Source organism: Oryctolagus cuniculus, chromosome 8 (assembly GCF_051225735.1).
Source record: "Oryctolagus cuniculus isolate XC-2025 breed Fujian yellow rabbit chromosome 8, ASM5122573v1, whole genome shotgun sequence".
Lineage (NCBI taxonomy): Eukaryota > Metazoa > Chordata > Mammalia > Lagomorpha > Leporidae > Oryctolagus > Oryctolagus cuniculus.
Genome location: NC_142874.1, coordinates 24,427,826 through 24,445,866, shown reverse-complemented (window position 1 = coordinate 24,445,866; position 18,041 = coordinate 24,427,826). Strand labels below are relative to the sequence as shown.

At 59.0% G+C, this 18,041-nt stretch overlaps 1 protein-coding gene across 9 annotated transcripts in view; it reads left to right on the top strand.

Moving 5' to 3' along the window:
• LOC127486595 (forkhead box protein P4) overlaps positions 1 to 18,041 on the top strand; it is a 68,208-nt gene that overhangs the window by 21,412 nt on the left and 28,755 nt on the right. For 4 of the 9 annotated variants that reach the window (XR_016211736.1, XR_016211735.1, XR_016211734.1 and 1 more), the window contains exons 3-5: positions 7,173 to 7,268; positions 12,923 to 13,045; positions 13,522 to 13,608. Coding sequence is in view for 5 of the 9 variants with exons in the window: in XM_070048168.2 (XP_069904269.1) it covers positions 7,173 to 7,268; positions 12,923 to 13,045; positions 13,522 to 13,608; positions 15,134 to 15,352 (525 nt within the window). In the remaining 4 variants the exon portion in view is untranslated. Of the gene's footprint in view, positions 1 to 7,172; positions 7,269 to 12,922; positions 13,046 to 13,521; positions 13,609 to 14,255; positions 14,660 to 15,095; positions 15,906 to 18,041 lie in introns of those variants that run through there. The other 5 variants (XM_070048168.2, XM_070048171.2, XM_070048172.2 and 2 more) reach the window with 5 other exon arrangements.

Here is an 18,041-nt window from a genome sequence, read left to right as displayed (position 1 = left end):
TGCCTCTGGGCCCTGCTCCTGAATTCTTCTCTTCCCTCTGGAGAACCAGCTACAGCCCAGGAGATGCTGGGGGCCTGACCTCCCCCCACCCCCAGGAGGTGTGGCACCTTCACACCAGCTCACACCAGCTCACACCAACTCAGCCTGAGTAGGGAGGGAGCAGGTGAGGGGTGGAGCTGCAGGAGAATGTGTCCAGGGCCAGGCCCTTGGCCAGCTCCCTTGGCATCCCCAAAGGCCACCCTATTTCTGTTTTGGGAATTTTCCTGGGGAGGGGGAGGACGGGGCCCAGGACCTGGGAAGGGTCTCCAGGCCCCTCCTGTGGGCCAGGGAGCTTCCTGGCTTCCGTCCTCTCTCCTCCCTCACTCCCTTTGTACCACAGAATTCTTTTCCTACTGATGAGACTTTGGGGACCAAGTCAGCAGCGCTCTCCTCTTCCGGGACGATGGACTCAGCGTGAGGACTGGCAGCCTCAGGGGGTGGCCTGGTTTTCCTCCTGGGGGAGCCAACACCTTTATTCTGAGAGGGGAAGGAACTGAGGCCCCTCCGTGGCCCAGACCTACTGTCCCTGCAGAGTGGTTCAGCACCCAGAACCTGGAAGTAGACCCACCTCCCCAGAAGGCCACAGATACGGGCAGGCTGTGCGTCTGGGAGCCGTCTCCAGACTCCGGGAGTGAGGAGAGCCCTCCCTGGGACCTGCCCACCTCTGCCCCTCCACCACCACCTGGGTGACCCCAGCTCCCTGCCCGAGGCCAGACACTGTCCCTTCTGGGCACCCTGGAGAAGCTGGATGGGCCGGGGCCTGTGGGAAGCCAGCGTGGGTCAGGTGTGGGGAGTGCAGGAGGCCCTGGAGGATGGCGGTCCCCCCTGGACCACGGGGCTCATCTCCCTGGCAGAGAGGGAGCGCAGGCACTTGGCAGGGAAGTGCCCAGAAACCGGGACCGTGCGCCCGGGATGTGTCTCCCACCCACGTGGGCCTGCCTGTGTCTCTGTGTTGCTGGTTTTCATTTTAATGGTTCTAATTTGAGAATGTGCCGATGTCATTTTTACGAGGTTGGTGTAAAAAAAATTTACAGCCTTTTCCAAAAAGCTTTTTTTTTTTTTCCCCTCCAAGGGAAAAAAGTGTGGAATCACTTCGGGGGTTTTATGGTCTCCTCTCCCCCTCCTTATCCCCCTTCCCTGTGTCATTTCATTTTTATTTCTTTTTGCTGGAGGACAAAGCCTGGCTGGTCGAGAACTTGGTTCTCCCCAGGTCGGTTCCTTCAGTGGTCAGGGCCGCTGACCTCTGCCCCTTGCCCCCTGCCTTCCACCTTCCACCCTCTGGTCCCTGAAGAGTTGCATTTTGAGAGGCAGATGAAGAGTTGCTTTCTATGTAATTGAAACCAAGGAGTACTTATTAGGCACCTACTGTTTATTAGCAGTGAGTTGTCTACACTCAAAGATTATGTCACTTTCTACTCAAAAGCCTTCAATGATTCTTCCCCAAGTATAGAATGAAATTTTAAAAAATCATTGTGCCTGTGTGCTCCGGCCCTGCACCCCTCTGGGCCTCTGTCTCAGGCCTCTCTGCTGGGCCACCCTGGACTTTGCGGTTAATAATACACCAAGGTCTTCCCACCTGTAGTGCACCAGCTGTTTCCTCCACCTTGAAGGAAAAGTCGCTGCTTTCTGATGTTTAGTGTTTCCCGAAAGAGGCCTCCCCTGGCCACACGGTGGGTGCAGGTAGGCAGCAGGCTGCCCTCCCTGCCCTGCACGCTGTGTCAGGGTGCAGAGTCGCCCGTCTCCGCTCACTGCCTGTCTTGGCTGGCCAGCCTGTGGCCTGCGAAGGCCACCTCCTCAGTGCCGCGCACATGTTCCCCGGGACCTCATAGCTCTGTGCTACTACTGGCCAGTGATTGCCGAGTCACTTCGGGGGTACAGGTGTGGGGCCCTGGGCATGTTTTTCAGGTTTGGGACAGGGTAAGGCAGGCCAGGCCCTGCAACACTCTTCTAGGCCTGTCTTCCCCTAAGCCTGGCCGACCCACACTGCAAATCAGTTACGAAGGCAAGTTAGGGAAGAGTGAACCCCAGCTTCACCAGAACTCCCCAGAGGCAGCTAGAAGAGCTCTGGGTGGTGTTTCTCGACCGGCTCTCACCACAGTCCTAGTGGCAGTCTGTCTGTGCTTCCTCCATGCTGCCTGGGTAGCCCTCGCTGCTTCTCTCGGCACAGGGCACCGTCCAGGCTCTGTAGCCACCGCCGCTGCTGCTGTGTCTCTGGGGATAAGTCGCTGCCCTGGAAGCCCCCACGCTCATCTGTAAAGTGAGCTGGAGCAGTATGCACGGGGGTATGCAGTTCCTGACTTTGGACCCACCAAACTGAGGTCGAGACATGCCCCCTCTGTGGGGTCACTGCCAGCAGTCTGACAAACACCGAACGGCCATGGGTCTGTGACTCCACTGACAGCTGTCTGTCTGTTCTACACCCCCTGCCCCCACAACACATGAATAAGGACGCACCTGCAGGTGAAGGAACTGCTAAGGAGCCCTGCACTTGGGTTTCCTAGGGTGACACCCCCAACCCACAAATTCTCAGACAGGGGAGTGTGGTCCCAGAGGTGAGGGGCCCCACTGCCCTAAGCCTTGTTTCTTTTCTCAGCCCCTCCCTGTTGCCCTCAGAACCACCGCTTCATTCCCCTCCTCCCCAGCTGCCCTCCCCGGACGCCATCTGTTATAAACCATTGGTGCCTAATTGTGGAGATCCTGCTAATGATTTCTGAATGGGGAAGGGGGGAGGGGCTGTTCAGCTTCATTAGCAGGCCTGAAGGGGAATGAGGGAGGTGTGGTGTGGAAGAGGGTTTGTGAGCAAGGCCTTCTGGGTGGCACTGGGCAGACGACCAGGAGCTTGCCTGGTGCAGGCTGAGTAATGATGGTGCTTAGTGTTCATCCAGGACTCCCCAGGTGCTGCACGCTCTGCTGGGGCCTCCGTGTGCACTGTCCGGCAGGGTGCTCTGCACAGCGCCTCTGAGAAGTGGTGTGGAGTTGTCTGTGTCTTGCAGGAGAAGAATCAGACTCACCGAAGGAAAGTGACTTCTCCACGGTCACGCGTGTGTGTTGCAGCTAGGACCTGCATCCTGATCTCTCTGGCCAGGGCCCCTGCACTGACGGGGCAATACCGCCTCCCTGGAGGAAGCGAGACCTTGAGCCCGGACCACAGGGCTGGGTAGATGGGAGGGAAGTGAGATCTGAAGAGGCTCCGTGGCTCCATTTTCTGCCTTGTCCTCAGCCTCCTCCCCGCCTCCCCCAGGCCCCAGGCTTTGCAGGATGGCTTACCCAGGCGTGGAATCTAAATGCCATGCCTGCCCAGACTGCCATGGGGGTTTCTCTGGTCCCCGCCTTTCCCTAGGGACCCCCTTTCTTGTCCTTCTCCCCATACCTTTGCCTCCCCTTCCCAACCACAGAACTGAAAGCACACAAATCAGGGAAATGCAGAGTCCTAGGCCACGCCGGCTGTGCGCGGTGACATGGCGCCCTCTCTGGGGTGGCGGCCGGGCAGCAGAGGTGTCTGGACGACTCCCACTTGCCAGCTGTGGGGCCTTGGGCTTCAGTTTCCTTGTCTGCAAGGGGGAGGCAGCGATAGCTGCTCTGCTTCGTTCAACATTGTGAGGCTTCCACCAGTGCAGGACTGCTTTGAAAACTGCAAGGTTCTATACAATTGTAAGCTCTGTTGTTTGTTTTCTTTTTAATTATTTATTTGAAAGGCAGAGAAAGAGTGGGAGAGACAGAGTAATATTCCACCTGTTGGTTCACTCCCCAGATAGCTGCAACAGCTGGCAGAAGCTAAAGCCAGGAGCCTGGAGCCCCATCTGGGTCTCCCGTGTGGGTGGCAGGAGCCTAAGCACTTGGGCCATTCTCTGCTGCCTTCCCAGGCCCATTAGCAGGGAGCTGAATCAGAAGTGGAGCAGTTGGGTCTCCAGGCAGCACTCGGATACCGGATGCCTGTGTCACAAGCAGCAGCCCCCAGGCGTCAGCTCTTAGATTCAGTGCCTGCCTCCTGTTTTCAGCCTAGACTAAAATGAATTTAATGAGTAGGATAAGGGTGCTTCAAAAAGTTACTGCAACAGTGGAATTAGAAATAAGTTTATTTTTGTATAAAAAATGTTGAAGTCCATGCGTAGTCTTTCCATAACATGTATTCTCCATGAACTGTTTGAAGGCTCCTCATTTGAATGGATTTCGGGATGTAAACATAAAGGCAAGTTCATCTTTTCACTCCATTTTTTCCGCAAACTCCGAAGTCCCTGCTGTTGCATACGTGCCGTGTGGGGTGCTTGGAGCACAGCGCCCGCAGCCAGCTCGACAGAATCTGCATTTTCAAGGAAGCTGCAAGGGTCAGCTTCCTAAGAGCCCCCTGACAGCATCGCAGTGAGGATGTGACCTGTGCGGTCCCCTGGGTGACCACTCTGGAGGACGGCCCTGTCCGCTGCTGGGGGCTGCGTGTGTGGAGGATGAGGGCAGGGGTGGGGGGTAGAGAGTAGTGGGAGCATGCCCAGGCCATCTGGGGAGGGGAGCTTGGATTCAGGATCTGCCCCGAACCCCACCCCTGGTGGTCTTTTTGGTGCCACTGGGCCCTACGGTGAATCAGGGCCGGGTTGAAAGCGAACTACATGAAATGACTTTGTGTTGTGGGTGCCCTGTGTCATGCAGGTGAACATGAAAGGGGAGTGAGTAAAAGAGAAGTGTGCCTGGAGTTCAGATCCCTGTCCCCTGGGGCCTCTCCTGCTGTCACCCTGCACACAATTCAGTGTTCTGCCCCGGGCCATCGGACCTGCACAGTGGCAACGCCCTGCAGCTTCCCCATGCACCACCCTCTGGGAGTCCAGAGCTGCCATGGCCTCCGAGAAGCCCTCCCCAACCCGCCCCGCAGCAGAGCTCAGAGAAGGGGCCGCTGATGCTCACCTCCCCTGCACCTCCGTCTCAGCCTCTGTGTGCCATGGTCGGCTCCACACCTGAGCCTGTTCCCCCACACCAAGTGCGGTTGTGGCGCACGGCAGCCCCTTGGTCGACGTGAATGAAGGAGGGAGGGCGTGCAGAGAATGGTGGGAAGGCAGGGGAGGGACAGCCTGGGCCAGGCCCAGCGCCTTACCTGGCTCTCCTCTGGCCCAAAGGGAGTGCTCCAGGCAAGGGGGCAGGGATAGACTGGGGAGTGGGAGGCTGTCACAGGATGCCACGGGACGGGATTGCGAGGCCCTGTCGTTGTTTTCTGTCTGTCTTGGACTATTCCATGCTCTAGGGGACCAGAGTAAGAGACAGCCAGGAGAGGAGTGAATTCAGTTTCCCTTACCACTTCCCAGCCCTGGGATCCCGGCCTCCATTGCCCCACCCTCAGCAGTGTCCCCTAGGCTGCCTGGGCTGTCGGCTCTTCCTAGCCATCTTTCCCCCACGCCTCCGACCACTGCACCCCCAATACCTGCACACCCTTTCTCCATCTTTGAGGGACAGAGAGCACTTGTCATTACACCTGGGGGAGTAGGTGAGGGCCAGCCGCCTCCCTGCCTTTCCTGTTCGTGTCTGCCCACCCTCACACAGCCTGGAGCTCAGAAAGGTCAGGTTTGGGCATTCTGAAGGGAGTCTTGCCTCCCCCTCGAAGCCCAGGATGCTTTTCTAGGGGTGAGGTCAAGGGGAAGGGGTGGGGGAGGAGCACACCGTTGTGAAGTTCAGGTTTGCTTGGGGGCCACGTTCCCATAGATACCCGGGTGTGTGTTTAGACACCAGCCTAAGGCAAACTAGGCCTGGACCTCCGGGGAGGCTCTCCATTCCCTTCGATGATGAGAGGGCCGCGGGGGTGCGTGTGTGTGTGTGCTCGGTACACAGCCGGCGCTCCGCAAGTGTTTGCTGAGTGGCAAGAGCGTCCGACACATCCAGATCCCGCTGTGAAAGGTTCTGCCCCGAAGGTGCGTGAGAGGACGCCAGGCATGTGTGCAGACAGGTGTGAGTGGGCACCCCTCGTGGGCACCTGTCCTCCATCCAGGCTGCGCCAGGGAGAGGCTGGAGGCGGTGAAGTGGAAAGCCGTTGGGAGATTAATGAGAAGGGAAGGGAGGGAACACTCCCCGAATGCCAGCTAGGTGCCAAGCACGGGCCCTTTAATCCCTCGAGCAATTTGGAGATGGGTGGGGTCCAAGTTCTGCAGATAAGCCAGGGAATGACTTGCCCAAGGTCATGGCTGGCAAACGGCAGAGCTGGGATTCAGACGCTGCCCTGGCTCTCAAGCAGTCTGTGTGGGACCTCAGGGCAGATAGGTTCGGTGTTCCTGGAATGTGGATGGAGGACAAGTCCCTCCACTCCCCACCTCTGACCCCCCAGTGATGGGATGGGGGCTCAGCTGGCCTCCCAGACCCCTCCCTCACAGCCCCAACTCCCTGCCTGTCACACTAAACCACCCCTCACCCACCCACCCCCCCGCCAGAGCTCTTCAGACTCCTTGTTCTGCTCATCCCTGGGGCACCTGTGGCTCAGGGTCCGGTCCAGCTCTCCGTGGACCCCCGAGCCCAATCACCTAGGTTCATATGTCTACTGATAGCTCACACACCCGCTGTGGGACATGATCTAGTTGCCCTAGTGCCACAAGGCCTTGCACCATATGCCTTCAGCTCAGAAAGCCACGCCAGTGCTGGGCCCCTGTACCACCTCCCTCACTCCTAGGTTCTGCCCTCATCCCCCGCAGCTGTGTGCTCTGACCCCACACAGACTGCTGCTCCCTTAGTCCCCAGACCAACCACTTCCAGTAGGCAGGTGCCCTGGGAGCCAGGCTCCACGGATTTGGAAAGCTCCAAGCTGTGCGACCTTGGGGCAAGTTACAGCCTTCTGAGACTTGGGTTCCTCATCTGCAAAACTGCTGCTGATGGTCCGGACCTCGGGAGGAGGAGATGTGATCTTGCCAGTCAAGTGCCTGAGCAGAATAGATGCTCAACAAATGGCACCTGCTACTGGTACCCGGCACCTGCCCTGTCCTTGCCCCGGAGTCCTTTTTGACCTCCGGCCCTTCCATTTGCTGTCCACACTGAGTCCTCGCAGAGCCTTCTTGGGGGCGTCCCTGTTGCTTCTGCTGCCTGAACCCTGACAGTTTGCCCTTCCCTGCACCCTGCCGGCCCACTGGCTTCCCCTGGCTCAGCAGACTGATGGAGCCCCTGTCTTGCAGGCTCTCCAGGTGGCCAGGCAGTTCCTGCTGCAGCAGGCCTCAGGCCTGAGCTCCCCGGGCAACAATGACAGCAAGCAGTCCGCCTCTGCCATGCAGGTGAGGAGGAGGAGGGCCCCCCCCCACCTCGCTCTGGGCAGGGCCGGGTCTGGAGGGTGGGCGTGGCATGGGGCCAGGGAGGCAAGGACCCACTGGCGAACGACTTGCCAGCCACCAAGGCCAGCAAGTGGGCCGCTTTCCAGAGGGAAATAGCCTCTCCCGGGCGGGCCGAGAAACTCACACTTTCTCTCCTGGCTCCCCTGATCAGCCCGGCCCTGGTCCGGCCTTGCTGCTCTGTGGCTGCAGCTCTGCTGTCTCCTCCTCCCTACAAGGTCTCCCTGTCACTTCTCGTGTTTCTGCCTCTCTGCCGACCTGTCCCATGGGTCACTCTGTCTGTCCCTCTCAGTTCCCAGCCCCCTCCCCCCTGGTCCCCCAGTCTCTGCATTTCCTGTCTCTGCAAGTCTCTCCATCTCTTTTGTTTTCCTTTACACAATCTGCCCTTTTTCCCCCTCTCCCTTCCCCCCAGCTTGCTGGCCCATCTGGCTGGTGGGGGGGGAGGGGAGACCTGGGAGGGGGTAGGGGGAAGCCAGGCCTTCTGTTTACCTTTTGTGTCACAAAGAACTTGGAGAATTGCTGTCTGGGTCCGGGATGGGTCACCACTCGGGCAGCCCACTCCCCTCCCCCGCCCCAACCTGGCATGCGAGCCCCCTCCCCTCCTACAGCAGTTATGGGGGTTGGAGGGGCTTGGAACTGGGGAGAAGATTAGCGAGCTTTGAAAGGAAGTTTATCTAAGGCAGGAAGGGTGAGCGTGCCCCTGAGCAGATGGGGGGAGTCTGGGAAGTGGGGAGGGGTGCAGGGTGCGGGGAGGAAGACTGGGGCCCGGACTTGGGCCCCGGGGGATCTGATGAAGTCTCAGGGTTTTATAGAAAATGAGCTTACGTTTGGAAAGTGCCCAAGGCGCCGGGCAGATGTGCAGGACAGATGTGCACTAGCAGTAGGGCTCTGCTAAAACTCTCCAGCCCACTGAGTCCACCCCCAGAGGAGAGGCCCCGGGCAGAGGTGTGGTGGGGAGGGCAGGGCTGATAAAGGGAGGGAGAGAAGGTTCTCACACCCCTGTAGGGTGGGGCCTTGGACCCCCAGCTATGCTCCCTCCTCCCTCAGGCCCCTTCCTGGGTCTGGTGGGTCTGGCTTAGTGCCCCCGCTAAGAACACAGAGGCAAAGGTGGGGAGCAGCACTGTCCCCCCAAGCCAGAAAGGTCTCAGCAGTAGCTGGAAGAGCTGTGGCCAGGCACCAAGGAGGACTTCCCAGATGGGCTGAAGCAGTGGGGAGAGGGCAGAAAGCTGTGGGCTCAAACCTAGGAGGCCCCCTCCAAAACGCAAGGGATCGGAAAGACAGATGAGACTTTTCTCTCCCAAAAACCCACTCCTTCATTTCACAAATGCTGACGGATCCTGCCCTAAAGCCAACCAGACATTTCTAGAGCACTCGCCCGGCGGCAGACCCCTGGGGTGGGGGTCAATATCAGCCCCACATTGCAGACCAGAAAACTGAGGCCCGGAGAGACTGTAACTTGCCCATAGTCAGATAAGGGGCAGTGCCTGGATGTGAACCCAGACAGCTGGCTCCAGCGCTCACCCCTTTAACCTCCCATTTGCTGTGCTTCGTACCCTGGACCCCACGGTCAGAAGCCTCCAAGTTTGGAGGCCCTGCCTGGGTGGTTCTCTGGGGCTCAGGGAGAGGGGTTTCTTGGAGCCATGTCTGAGCTTCCTCTAGAGCCCAGGTGCCTGGTGGCCCTCCCCTCTCGTCCTACCCTGGGTCCTTCCTGGCCTCCCGTCCCCACCTCTGAGCTCACAGCCTGCAGGTGATCTCTGGGCTGTTGGTGCACGGGAGAGCGAGGCTGGAGTCCAACTCCCTAGGGGACAGGTGCATGCTATCGATTTGGAACCTGAGTGAAGTGGGTAAAGGAGGGGGTCACTGGCAGCCATGCCCCACAGTGGTCCCACAGGACCCTGCTCTGCTCCCCAGAAGGACTGCCTGCCCACTCACTTCCAACACCCGACTCCTAGAGCCAGCTTCCAAAATGCCTTTGGGTCTCCGGCTCCAGGCTAACAGCACTGCCTGGACATGGCTTGGCCTGGGCCCCAGGCAAGAAGAGGAGCCGAGAGGTGGATGTGGGCTGGGGGTGGCGAGAGTCAGGCTCTGTGGCTCTGCCTCCCATTTGGCATTTCTGGAAGTTCTTGATGTCTCACCACCAATCCTTGGCTGCAGCTCCAGCCCAGAATTGACCTGAGGATTTCCTTCTGGTCATTTGCAAGGGACTTGAACCCAAGCTGAGCTCTAGCCTGATCTACCCACATTGCTCCCCACTCACTCAGGGACCCCAGATTCCATACCTGGGAGGTTGAGTTTGGGGCCTCATCTATAGCACCAAGTTGCATCCCGCCCAACCTCAGCCCCAAACAAGCTTCCTCCACGCTGGGTGTGTGTCTGCACCTGTTGCTCAGGCCTGTGACCCAGCACACTGCACTCAAGGTGGGCGGAGGCCTCAGGGGCCTGAGCAGGGCCCCCGGGGCGCTGCAGGCAGCTGCCAGCATTCAGCCAGTGGCTGCTCCTCAGACTCGGCTCACTGAGCTTACTGGCCGGCACTTGACACGTCCAGCCTGCTGAGGCGTCAGTGGGGACACTGGGGGAGTTCAGCCCGGTTCCTAGGACCCCCATGCCTGCCTGGCCCCACTGCGCCACCTTGAGACAAGCACACATGAGGCAGTGCATCCAGATGTCCACAGCTGGCTGCTCGCCCACGGGCAGGGACAGCAGGGGCCGGGGGGCCTTCCGAGGTCATCTCTTCCATTCCCTGGCTCAGAGGAAGGAAATGCCACATGCTTCCTGTGTGCCACCCTGGGCGACTCAGTCCTGGTGCCTGGGAAGATCCGAGTGTCCACCCCGGTCTCTCGCTGTGGGCTGTGATCAGAGGGGTGGCTCCGGGACAGTGCAGGTTCTTGACGCACCCCAGGCCTCCGCTTTCTCATCTGTAAAATGGGTGATGATGATTTTCCTCCCTCCACCTCACGGGATCGCTGTGAGGATGCAGTCACAGTACATAGAAAAGGCTTTGCCAGGCACCTGCTGTGACAGGTTGTGGGCGCCGCCTCCCGTGCAGCAGTGTGGCACAAGGAGAGCAGTCAGCTGACGGAAAGTGAGGCTTGGTGATTTCAAACAATGGTAAATCTCAGGTTGAAGAGCCTGGGTCACTGACTCAGCCAGGACCCTGTGGGCCCCTGGGAGGAAGAAAGCAAGGATGCTCCCCGCCTAGCGGCTGCTATCCAAGTCTCTAGATTTGGGTCGCCTCCGCTGCCCTGCAGGGGCTGGCTCTGCGAGGGGGTGGGGCTGTGCTGCTGCCTGCCTCCAAGCCCGGGCCCCCGGAGACTGAGGGCCCTGACACCAGCAGCCTAATGTTCCAGAGGCTCCTTCTGCAGTGCAGCTGTGGAGAGGGTGCCCGGCGACGTCCACCTTCTCTGCCCCCTTCCACATGCTGGCCCTTGCCCGCGCCAGGCCATGCTTGGGGTGCGGCGGGCGCATGGAGGTGCTTCAGTCCCCTGTGGCTGTGCAAGCCGCCAGACCTCTCTGATCTCCTCCTTGGCAGAAAGGGGGCTGAGAGAGGGGAGGGAAGCTCCTAAAAGCTAATGAGGCATGTTCCCCAGGAGCCTCGAGGCCCCCGGGTGTGTCCCGTGGTACGGCCAGGTCTAAGAAGCTCAGTGGTCCCCCTCCCACAGAGCTGGGCTAGAGGTAAAGCCCAGGAGTGGGTGAGGAGAAGGGGCGCCTGTGGGACTTCCGGGGTCCCTGGATTCAGTTCATCTTGCTTGCTCCTCTGCCTGGGGATTTCCGAACCTATAGCTTAAGGGGGCGGCTCACGGCTGAGTCTTGGCCCTGCCAGGGACGGGAAGGGGCCCCGCTGGTGGGGCTGGGGCTGGGGCTGAGGGGAGGGTCCCCCGGGGCCTAGCCTGTCCCTATGCAGAGCAAGCCCTGTCACTCCCCCTCTTCATGGAGGAACGACACTAAACCCTGCCTAGGCTTCATATCCGAGTCACGGCACCATTATGTCGCTCCCCCTCTTCGTGGAGGAACGACACAGGACCCTGCGCTGTTCTTTGGTCTGCTCGGCCCTCCCCGGGTTTGCTGCTGGTTCTTCCCGGGTTGGCTACCGTCCCTTCCACCTCCGTGGAAGGGCGGTTCCCCCTGCCACTTTCCCCACTTCCACGGGGGAGCGGCACACCGCCGGCCGGCTCTCTCGGGGGCTGCACAGGTGTTCCTTCAGATAGATGTTCCTGGTGCATGTTGTCTCTCTCCTCCTTTATAGTCCTCTTCCACCAATCCCAACTCTGCTACCCACACGCCGAGTACGCTGCTCTCCTCCAATCAGGAGCAGGTCCTGCAGCTTGTTGGTTGAACTGGAGGCAGCTGTGTAGAAGCTGTTTCCCTTCTCAGCGCCATATTGTGGGAGAGCAGATGCATAGAATAAGTCTTAATTCCAGTAACTTAGTCTAGTCCGAGTTGCTCCCAGTTGCTCCCCACAAGCCCCTGCTTGACAACCCTCCCTGACTGCCCCAGGGCCCTCAAAGGGGCCTCCCAGCTGCTGGGGAGGGCGTGACAGCTCAAGGGAGCAAACAGTGAGCGCCTACTATGTGTCAGGCACTGTGCCAGGGCTTGGATATAGGAAAGGAGATGAGAGTCCCGTGCCTGCTGGGCTAGCAGAGAAAGGTGGCACCTGGTATGCTAACACGGGGTCAGGACGGCGTGTGGCCTGGGCTTCCCGAGCCTGACTGCGCGAGCCTGGGAGGCTCGGGCAAGGCAGGGCTGGGAAGAGAACAATGTCTTTGCTTGTCTCTGAACCTTTTCTTGCCTTTGGATTCTTGAAAATGCAGAAAGCCGCTGGCCTTTGAGAATCGCAGACATTCCAGCTAGAGGGAGTTACCTCTTGTCAGAGGTCAGGCCCTGGGCTTGATGTTTGAGGACACCGACACCCCAGAGGGCAGGTGACTTGCTCGAGGTCACACAGCAGGTTGATTGTAGAAGCCTGCACTCCTGACTCCCTGCCTGCTGCTCTCAGTGCCCCACGGGGGACATCACTGCAGCCCCGTGCACTCGCCCCCGTTGCCACCCAGAGCTCCCTGGCTGCAGCGCCAGACCGCTGTGACTGTCATCTGCCAGGTGTGCTGGGGTGTGTGTAGCAGGGCCAGTGTCCAGTCCTGGGGCCACGTGGGCCACTCTGACTCCTTCCCACGGCTGCAGACTGCCCTTGTGTGCCAAGGTGCCCTTGCCAGTCAGGGGCTCTGAAGAGACTGAGCAAGACTGGGGATGGCTTGGTGCCCCTCCCCACCTCTGAGTAAGAAGCCCTCCAAAGCATGGGTCCCCCTGACCAGTGTCACACAGCAGTGCATCCTACGATGATGGCCTGGGCCCCACCTTTATCAGCACCTGCTGTGTGCCAGTCTCTGCCCTAAGGGTGAGTGAATGCCTTAATGCTCCTGGGAACCGTAAGGGGTCGGCGCTCTTGTGCTCTTGTCGTTTGCACCTTAGAGACAAGACAAACAGAACCGGAGGTAAGTCACTCGTATTAAGAGCCACAGCCAGGGCAGAGGCAGGATTCGAACCCAGGCAGTGTCCCTGGGTGCTGCCCTGCCAAGCAGAGCAGGCTAACGGGGCAACTCCCGCAGGTGCCCGTGTCAGTGGCCATGATGTCGCCGCAGATGCTCACCCCCCAGCAGGTACAGCAGATCCTGTCGCCCCCGCAGCTGCAGGCCCTGCTCCAGCAGCAGCAGGCACTCATGCTGCAGCAGGTGAGTCTGACTCCAGAGCAGGGTCCCATCCCCCCCCCCCCCGCCCCCCCGGCCTCTGGCCTCGGGTCTCCCGTCGTGTTTACTGCCAACACCACCCAGGGCCCAAGTTGTCGCAGAAACCAGAGAGACTGCTCAGGCTGGACTGATCCGCATTCTTCCAGGGCAGCTGGGAGAGGTCAGAGGTCCCACCGGAGCAGCCTCCCCCCACCCCCACCGCCGCCTCCCTCCTGCTATCTCCTAAACAACAAGGAAGGGCAAACTAGTTCCCTGTCCCATGATCTATCCAGAGGGACCCACCAAGAGGCAGGAGGGTTCCCAGCTGAAGGCTGAGTCTCCCCTCCCCACTAGGCCCCGCTCGCTCCGGATCCCTCTGCTGCCCCGCCCCTTGTCCAGGCAGCACAGGACAGGGCTGGTGTTGCAGCCAGGGGGGCAGGGAGTGGGGGCGTAACCCCTCCCCCACCTTGCACCGCCCCCAGCTGCAGGAGTATTACAAGAAGCAGCAGGAGCAGCTCCACCTACAGCTCCTCACCCAACAGCAGGCTGGGAAACAGCAACCCAAGGAGGTAAGAGGCCCTGTGGTGCCTGAGCCCCACGAGCACCTCCCAGCCCGCCTGGCGGAGGAGCGGCTCGCCTCGTGAGGACAGGAGGGGGGTAGGGAAAGCTGGGGAGCAGCAGGGCCACCAGGGCGCCCCCTGGCCCCCGGCCCAGCCCCCTCGTGGTCCCTGTGCGTGGGTGTGGAGCGGGCGTGAGTGGCTGGCGGGGCGGCTGTGTCTGGCTGTCTCGTGGTCAGTGCTGTCCGCACCATTGGTTTGTCAGGGCCCCTGCTCTCCAGTTGCTCCTGGTCCTGAGAATCTGTTGGGCCGCAGCAACCACCTCCCCCACCTTGGCCCGCCCAGCTTCGCTGTCCTCGGCAGGGCCCACCCAGCCCCTTCTTCCCTTTCCCCATGGGTTTGCTCTCAGAATTCCCCTGCCCCATCTGGGCCACAGGGCCTCCTGCAGCAGCCTACACAACCCCCTGTAGGCCCCTCCCCTGCCTCACAGCCCCCAGTTGCCTCCTCCGGGAAGGCTGCCCTGATGGTGTCTGGCCATTCTCCAACACCCCCAGCCTCCCCGTCAGTGCTGCTTTTGCAACTGCAGTGGCAACCATCCAGACATTGCAGCCCCGGGGAGACAGGCTGCTGGCCAAGGTGAATGCTCTGTCCTTTCTGAGTTCTTGCAGGTCAGCAAGGGGACCCGTGCACCCGCTTCCCGCCGCCCCTGCCTGGCTGTTTGTGGGAGGTCTGGTCACTCCCTACTCCAGCTCAACAAACACAGCAGCACCAGATTCCCTTTCCCAAGCAGCCTGCCAAGGAGGGAGGTTCTGAGCCAGGGAGTTTCCCTAACAAGTTGTAAAAGTTGCTCCTGATCACCCCATCTCGAAAGCAAAGAAACCTATACCGGGCAGGTGCCAAAAGCAAAAGGCTCTGGAGCTGTGCAATGCAGGGGTCCCCAAGGGATCTGGAAAATGCGCATCCATTGACTTTGGATTCCACTCTCCCCCAAACTCTTGGAGGCCCCCATTATCAATGGCAGAATAAACAGAGTTGTTCCCTAAACCAAGGACTTCCACGGGAACCCTGTGCCTCTGCTCCCTTTCTCTGTCTTGGATTCGGGGGACACTGGTGTGCAGATCACCCAGGCAGTACCCCCAGAGGGGTGATGATTCATCCCCACCAGGTTTCCCTCTGGGGACTTTGTTTCTTGTAGGAATTCCAGGTACAGTCGTTTGTCTCATCCTACTTATTTATGAGTTTGGGAGAGAGCAGAGTCAGAGAAAGATGGAGACAGGTATCTCCTATCCAACTGGTTTACTCTCCTAATCCAAATGCCCACAAGCAGCCCAGGACTGGGCCAGGGATTGAACGATCCAACGCAGGCCACAGGCATCTTCAATGCCAGGTTAAAAGCCTGCCCCATGCAACTTTGAGACCTGCATTACAGAAGGGGAATGGATAATGCTCCCTCCTTCAGATGCCCCAGATGGGTGAATGGCTTTCTTACGGTTTTGCAGTAAGTGGAGGAAGCAAGTCAGGCTTCTCGACCTTGCAGCTCATTTATCCCAAGCACCAAATGTCCAACTACTCAACAGTCACCCGGGGAATTCTGACAGCAGGTGTATGGGAAGTGACCCGCTCAGGAGGAAGGCCGAGCCAAGAGGAAGTCTTCAGGGAGCAGCTGCTATTCCATGAGCATCGCAGAGGGCAAGCTAAAACCACTGCTGTCCAGGAACAAGGAGCTGGCTTAGATTCTGGCTCCATCAGTCACTAGCTGGGCCGTCGAGACAGCTTATCTGTTTGCTTCCTTCCTCAGCCATAAATGAATTCAGCAATACCCACCTCACTCTTGAGTGGGACGTCGTAGGAATCAAAGGCTTCAGTGGAAAGAAAAGTGGTTTAATGGGGCCGGTGCTATGGCACAGTGGGCTAAGCCTCCACCTGTGGCGCTAACATCCATATGGGTGCTTGTTCGTGTCCTGGCTGCTCCTCTTCCAGTCCAGCTCCCTGCTATGGCCTGGGGAAGCAGTGGAAGAAGGCCCAAGGGCTTGGGTCCCTGCACTCGCGTGGGAGACCTGGAACAAGCTCCTGGCTCCTGGCTTGGGATCGACTCATCTCTGGCCGTTGCAGCCGTATGGGGAGTAAACCGGCAGATGGAAGAGCTCTCTCGTTCTCTCCACCTCTGCCTCTACCTCTCTGTAACTCTGCCTTATAAATACATAAATATCTACCTGTTTCATTAAAAAAAAAAAGTGAAGCCTAGTCCCCTTCCAGGCCACTCTGGCTGGAGCTCTCTGACTTAAATAAATCTCAAACAAACAAAACAACAGGAATGCAACAATTTCTACAAATCAACAGACCTTCTAGATGAAGTATAAAAAACATCTGGGGGGAAGGTTGGGGAATTTGAAGAACAGAGATGATATCAAAGAATCCTGATTCAATTCTTAGATGTAGCAACGACACCAGATAGTGGTCACAGCGAAATATGCAGGCATGACAGGACACACCTGGCATTTGCCTTAAGGTATGAGCACACAGCCAAGGGACAGATGACGTTAAATGTGGCAACTTGTTCAGAACCACTGCATCTCAGTGGAAGGCACTTCAAACATTTTTGGAGAAAGGAATCAAAAGATAGGCCTTGGTGTAAAAATTTGAAATCCATGCAGTTTTGCATGATATGCATTTCATGAACTTCTTGGAGACCCCGTTGGACGCAGATTTCCAATTTTTTTTGTACCAAACTAACGTATCTCTTCATTCCACTTTTCACAAACATTTTTAAGTACCTTATCATCCCTTCTGTCAACTTGGGTACACATTTCTGAAATGTTGTTGGGATTAAGAAATATTTTAAATAAATGGTGCCGCATTTTCTGGGACATGAGCTCCACAGATGAGCATGTCCAGAGCATGGAAAATCTGCTCCCCCCTGGTACCAGGCCACTCCACTCTGGTCACCACAGGTCAGAGGACAAGGACTTGGGAAGGGGCCAAGAGAGACCAGGAAAGGAAGGAGGGAGGGTGTTGGAGTAGGGGGCGGGAAGGAGATAAACGTCAGTGACTCGAAGGAGCCCGGCCTGGGAAGCACCCAGAGTCCAGCCAGCCACCGAAGCTTGCTCTCTCTGCAGACTCCAGTTCCATATTTGGCTTCTTCACTCAATGACTAAGTGAGTCACAGGGAAACAAGCAGATGCACACACAAAGAGGCCCTCTCAGACCTAATCCTCAGGGGAGGGAGGGGCCCTGAGAGCCGCCAGGAGCCCTGGGGTGCGTGCACTTTGTCACCCCATGGGCAGGTACTAGGGACCCCTGACCCCGGATCCCAGTGAGTCACTCATTGGCCCCATAACACAATACAACATAAATAACTACAAAAAGCCCCCAAGGATGGCAAGCGAGCTCCGGAGTCCAGGGCACACGGGCCAGCTGTGGGTGTTGAGGAGGGGCCTGGCCTGATGGACCTGGGTTCGAATCCCATACTCGCTAACCCCTGGCTTTGAACTTCTGTAGTGTTCCTCCCGTGCACAAGGCAATGAGCGGACCGATTTTAAGATCTCAACAGTGTCAGGACTGCAGCTCATTGCGGCCAGGTTTCTGCCCGTCAATACAGCTCTCTCGGGACTCCAGCTCGGTCCCCTCTGCCCCCGCCGCCGCCTCTCCACCGGGCACTCTCGCTGGGTTTTGTTGGGGCGGAGTGGACAGCGATGGAGAAGAAAGGGACCGCTTTGCTTTCAGCCAGTCACTCTGTTCCGGCCCTCTCGACAGCAGCACCTGGAGCTCGCAGACTTTGGCTGGGGAGAGGGGCGCAGTGGGCTAAGCGCCTGCATAAAAGTTACAGGCACCGGGGTCGCTGCCTAAGATCGGAATAAACTGACCCGGGCGACCCAGCGCGCACCGCAAGAGGTTCGCCGGCGCTGGTTCCTTCCGATTCTAGGGCCTTACGGGGAATAACAGCGGGACAGGGCCCCAGGTCTCCGGACACACCAGGGTTGACTTGAGAACGCGTCTCCAGCGTGCGGACCGCATCTCTCCTCCTAGAGCCCCTTACCCCGACGCGTCCAAGCCCCGCGCGCTCCCAGTCCCCAAAGCCACAGCTCCGTGGGCAACCCCGGCTCCACACCCCCCAAATTCATAATCTGTCCAGAGGCGCAGCCCCCAGCACCCCTGGCTCCATGCTGCACCCTCAAGGGACCCGGCGCGCACCGAGGCTCCAAGGCGAGAAAGGGGAGAACCCAGCTCCCCGGTCCCGATTAAGTAGGGCTGGGCGGGGCCGCCCAGGCCGGAATGGGGCCCCATCGGCTTGCACGTCCTCTCCCGCCGCTGCGCTCCCCCAGAACCCCAAGCACGGCCGAGAGGCGGCGGGGTGCGGAACTTGGAGACCCGCGCACCGGTGCCCGCCTTCCCACGAACCGCTTCGGGAAGCCCGGCGCGGGAAGCGCCCTTACTTGGCAGCAGGG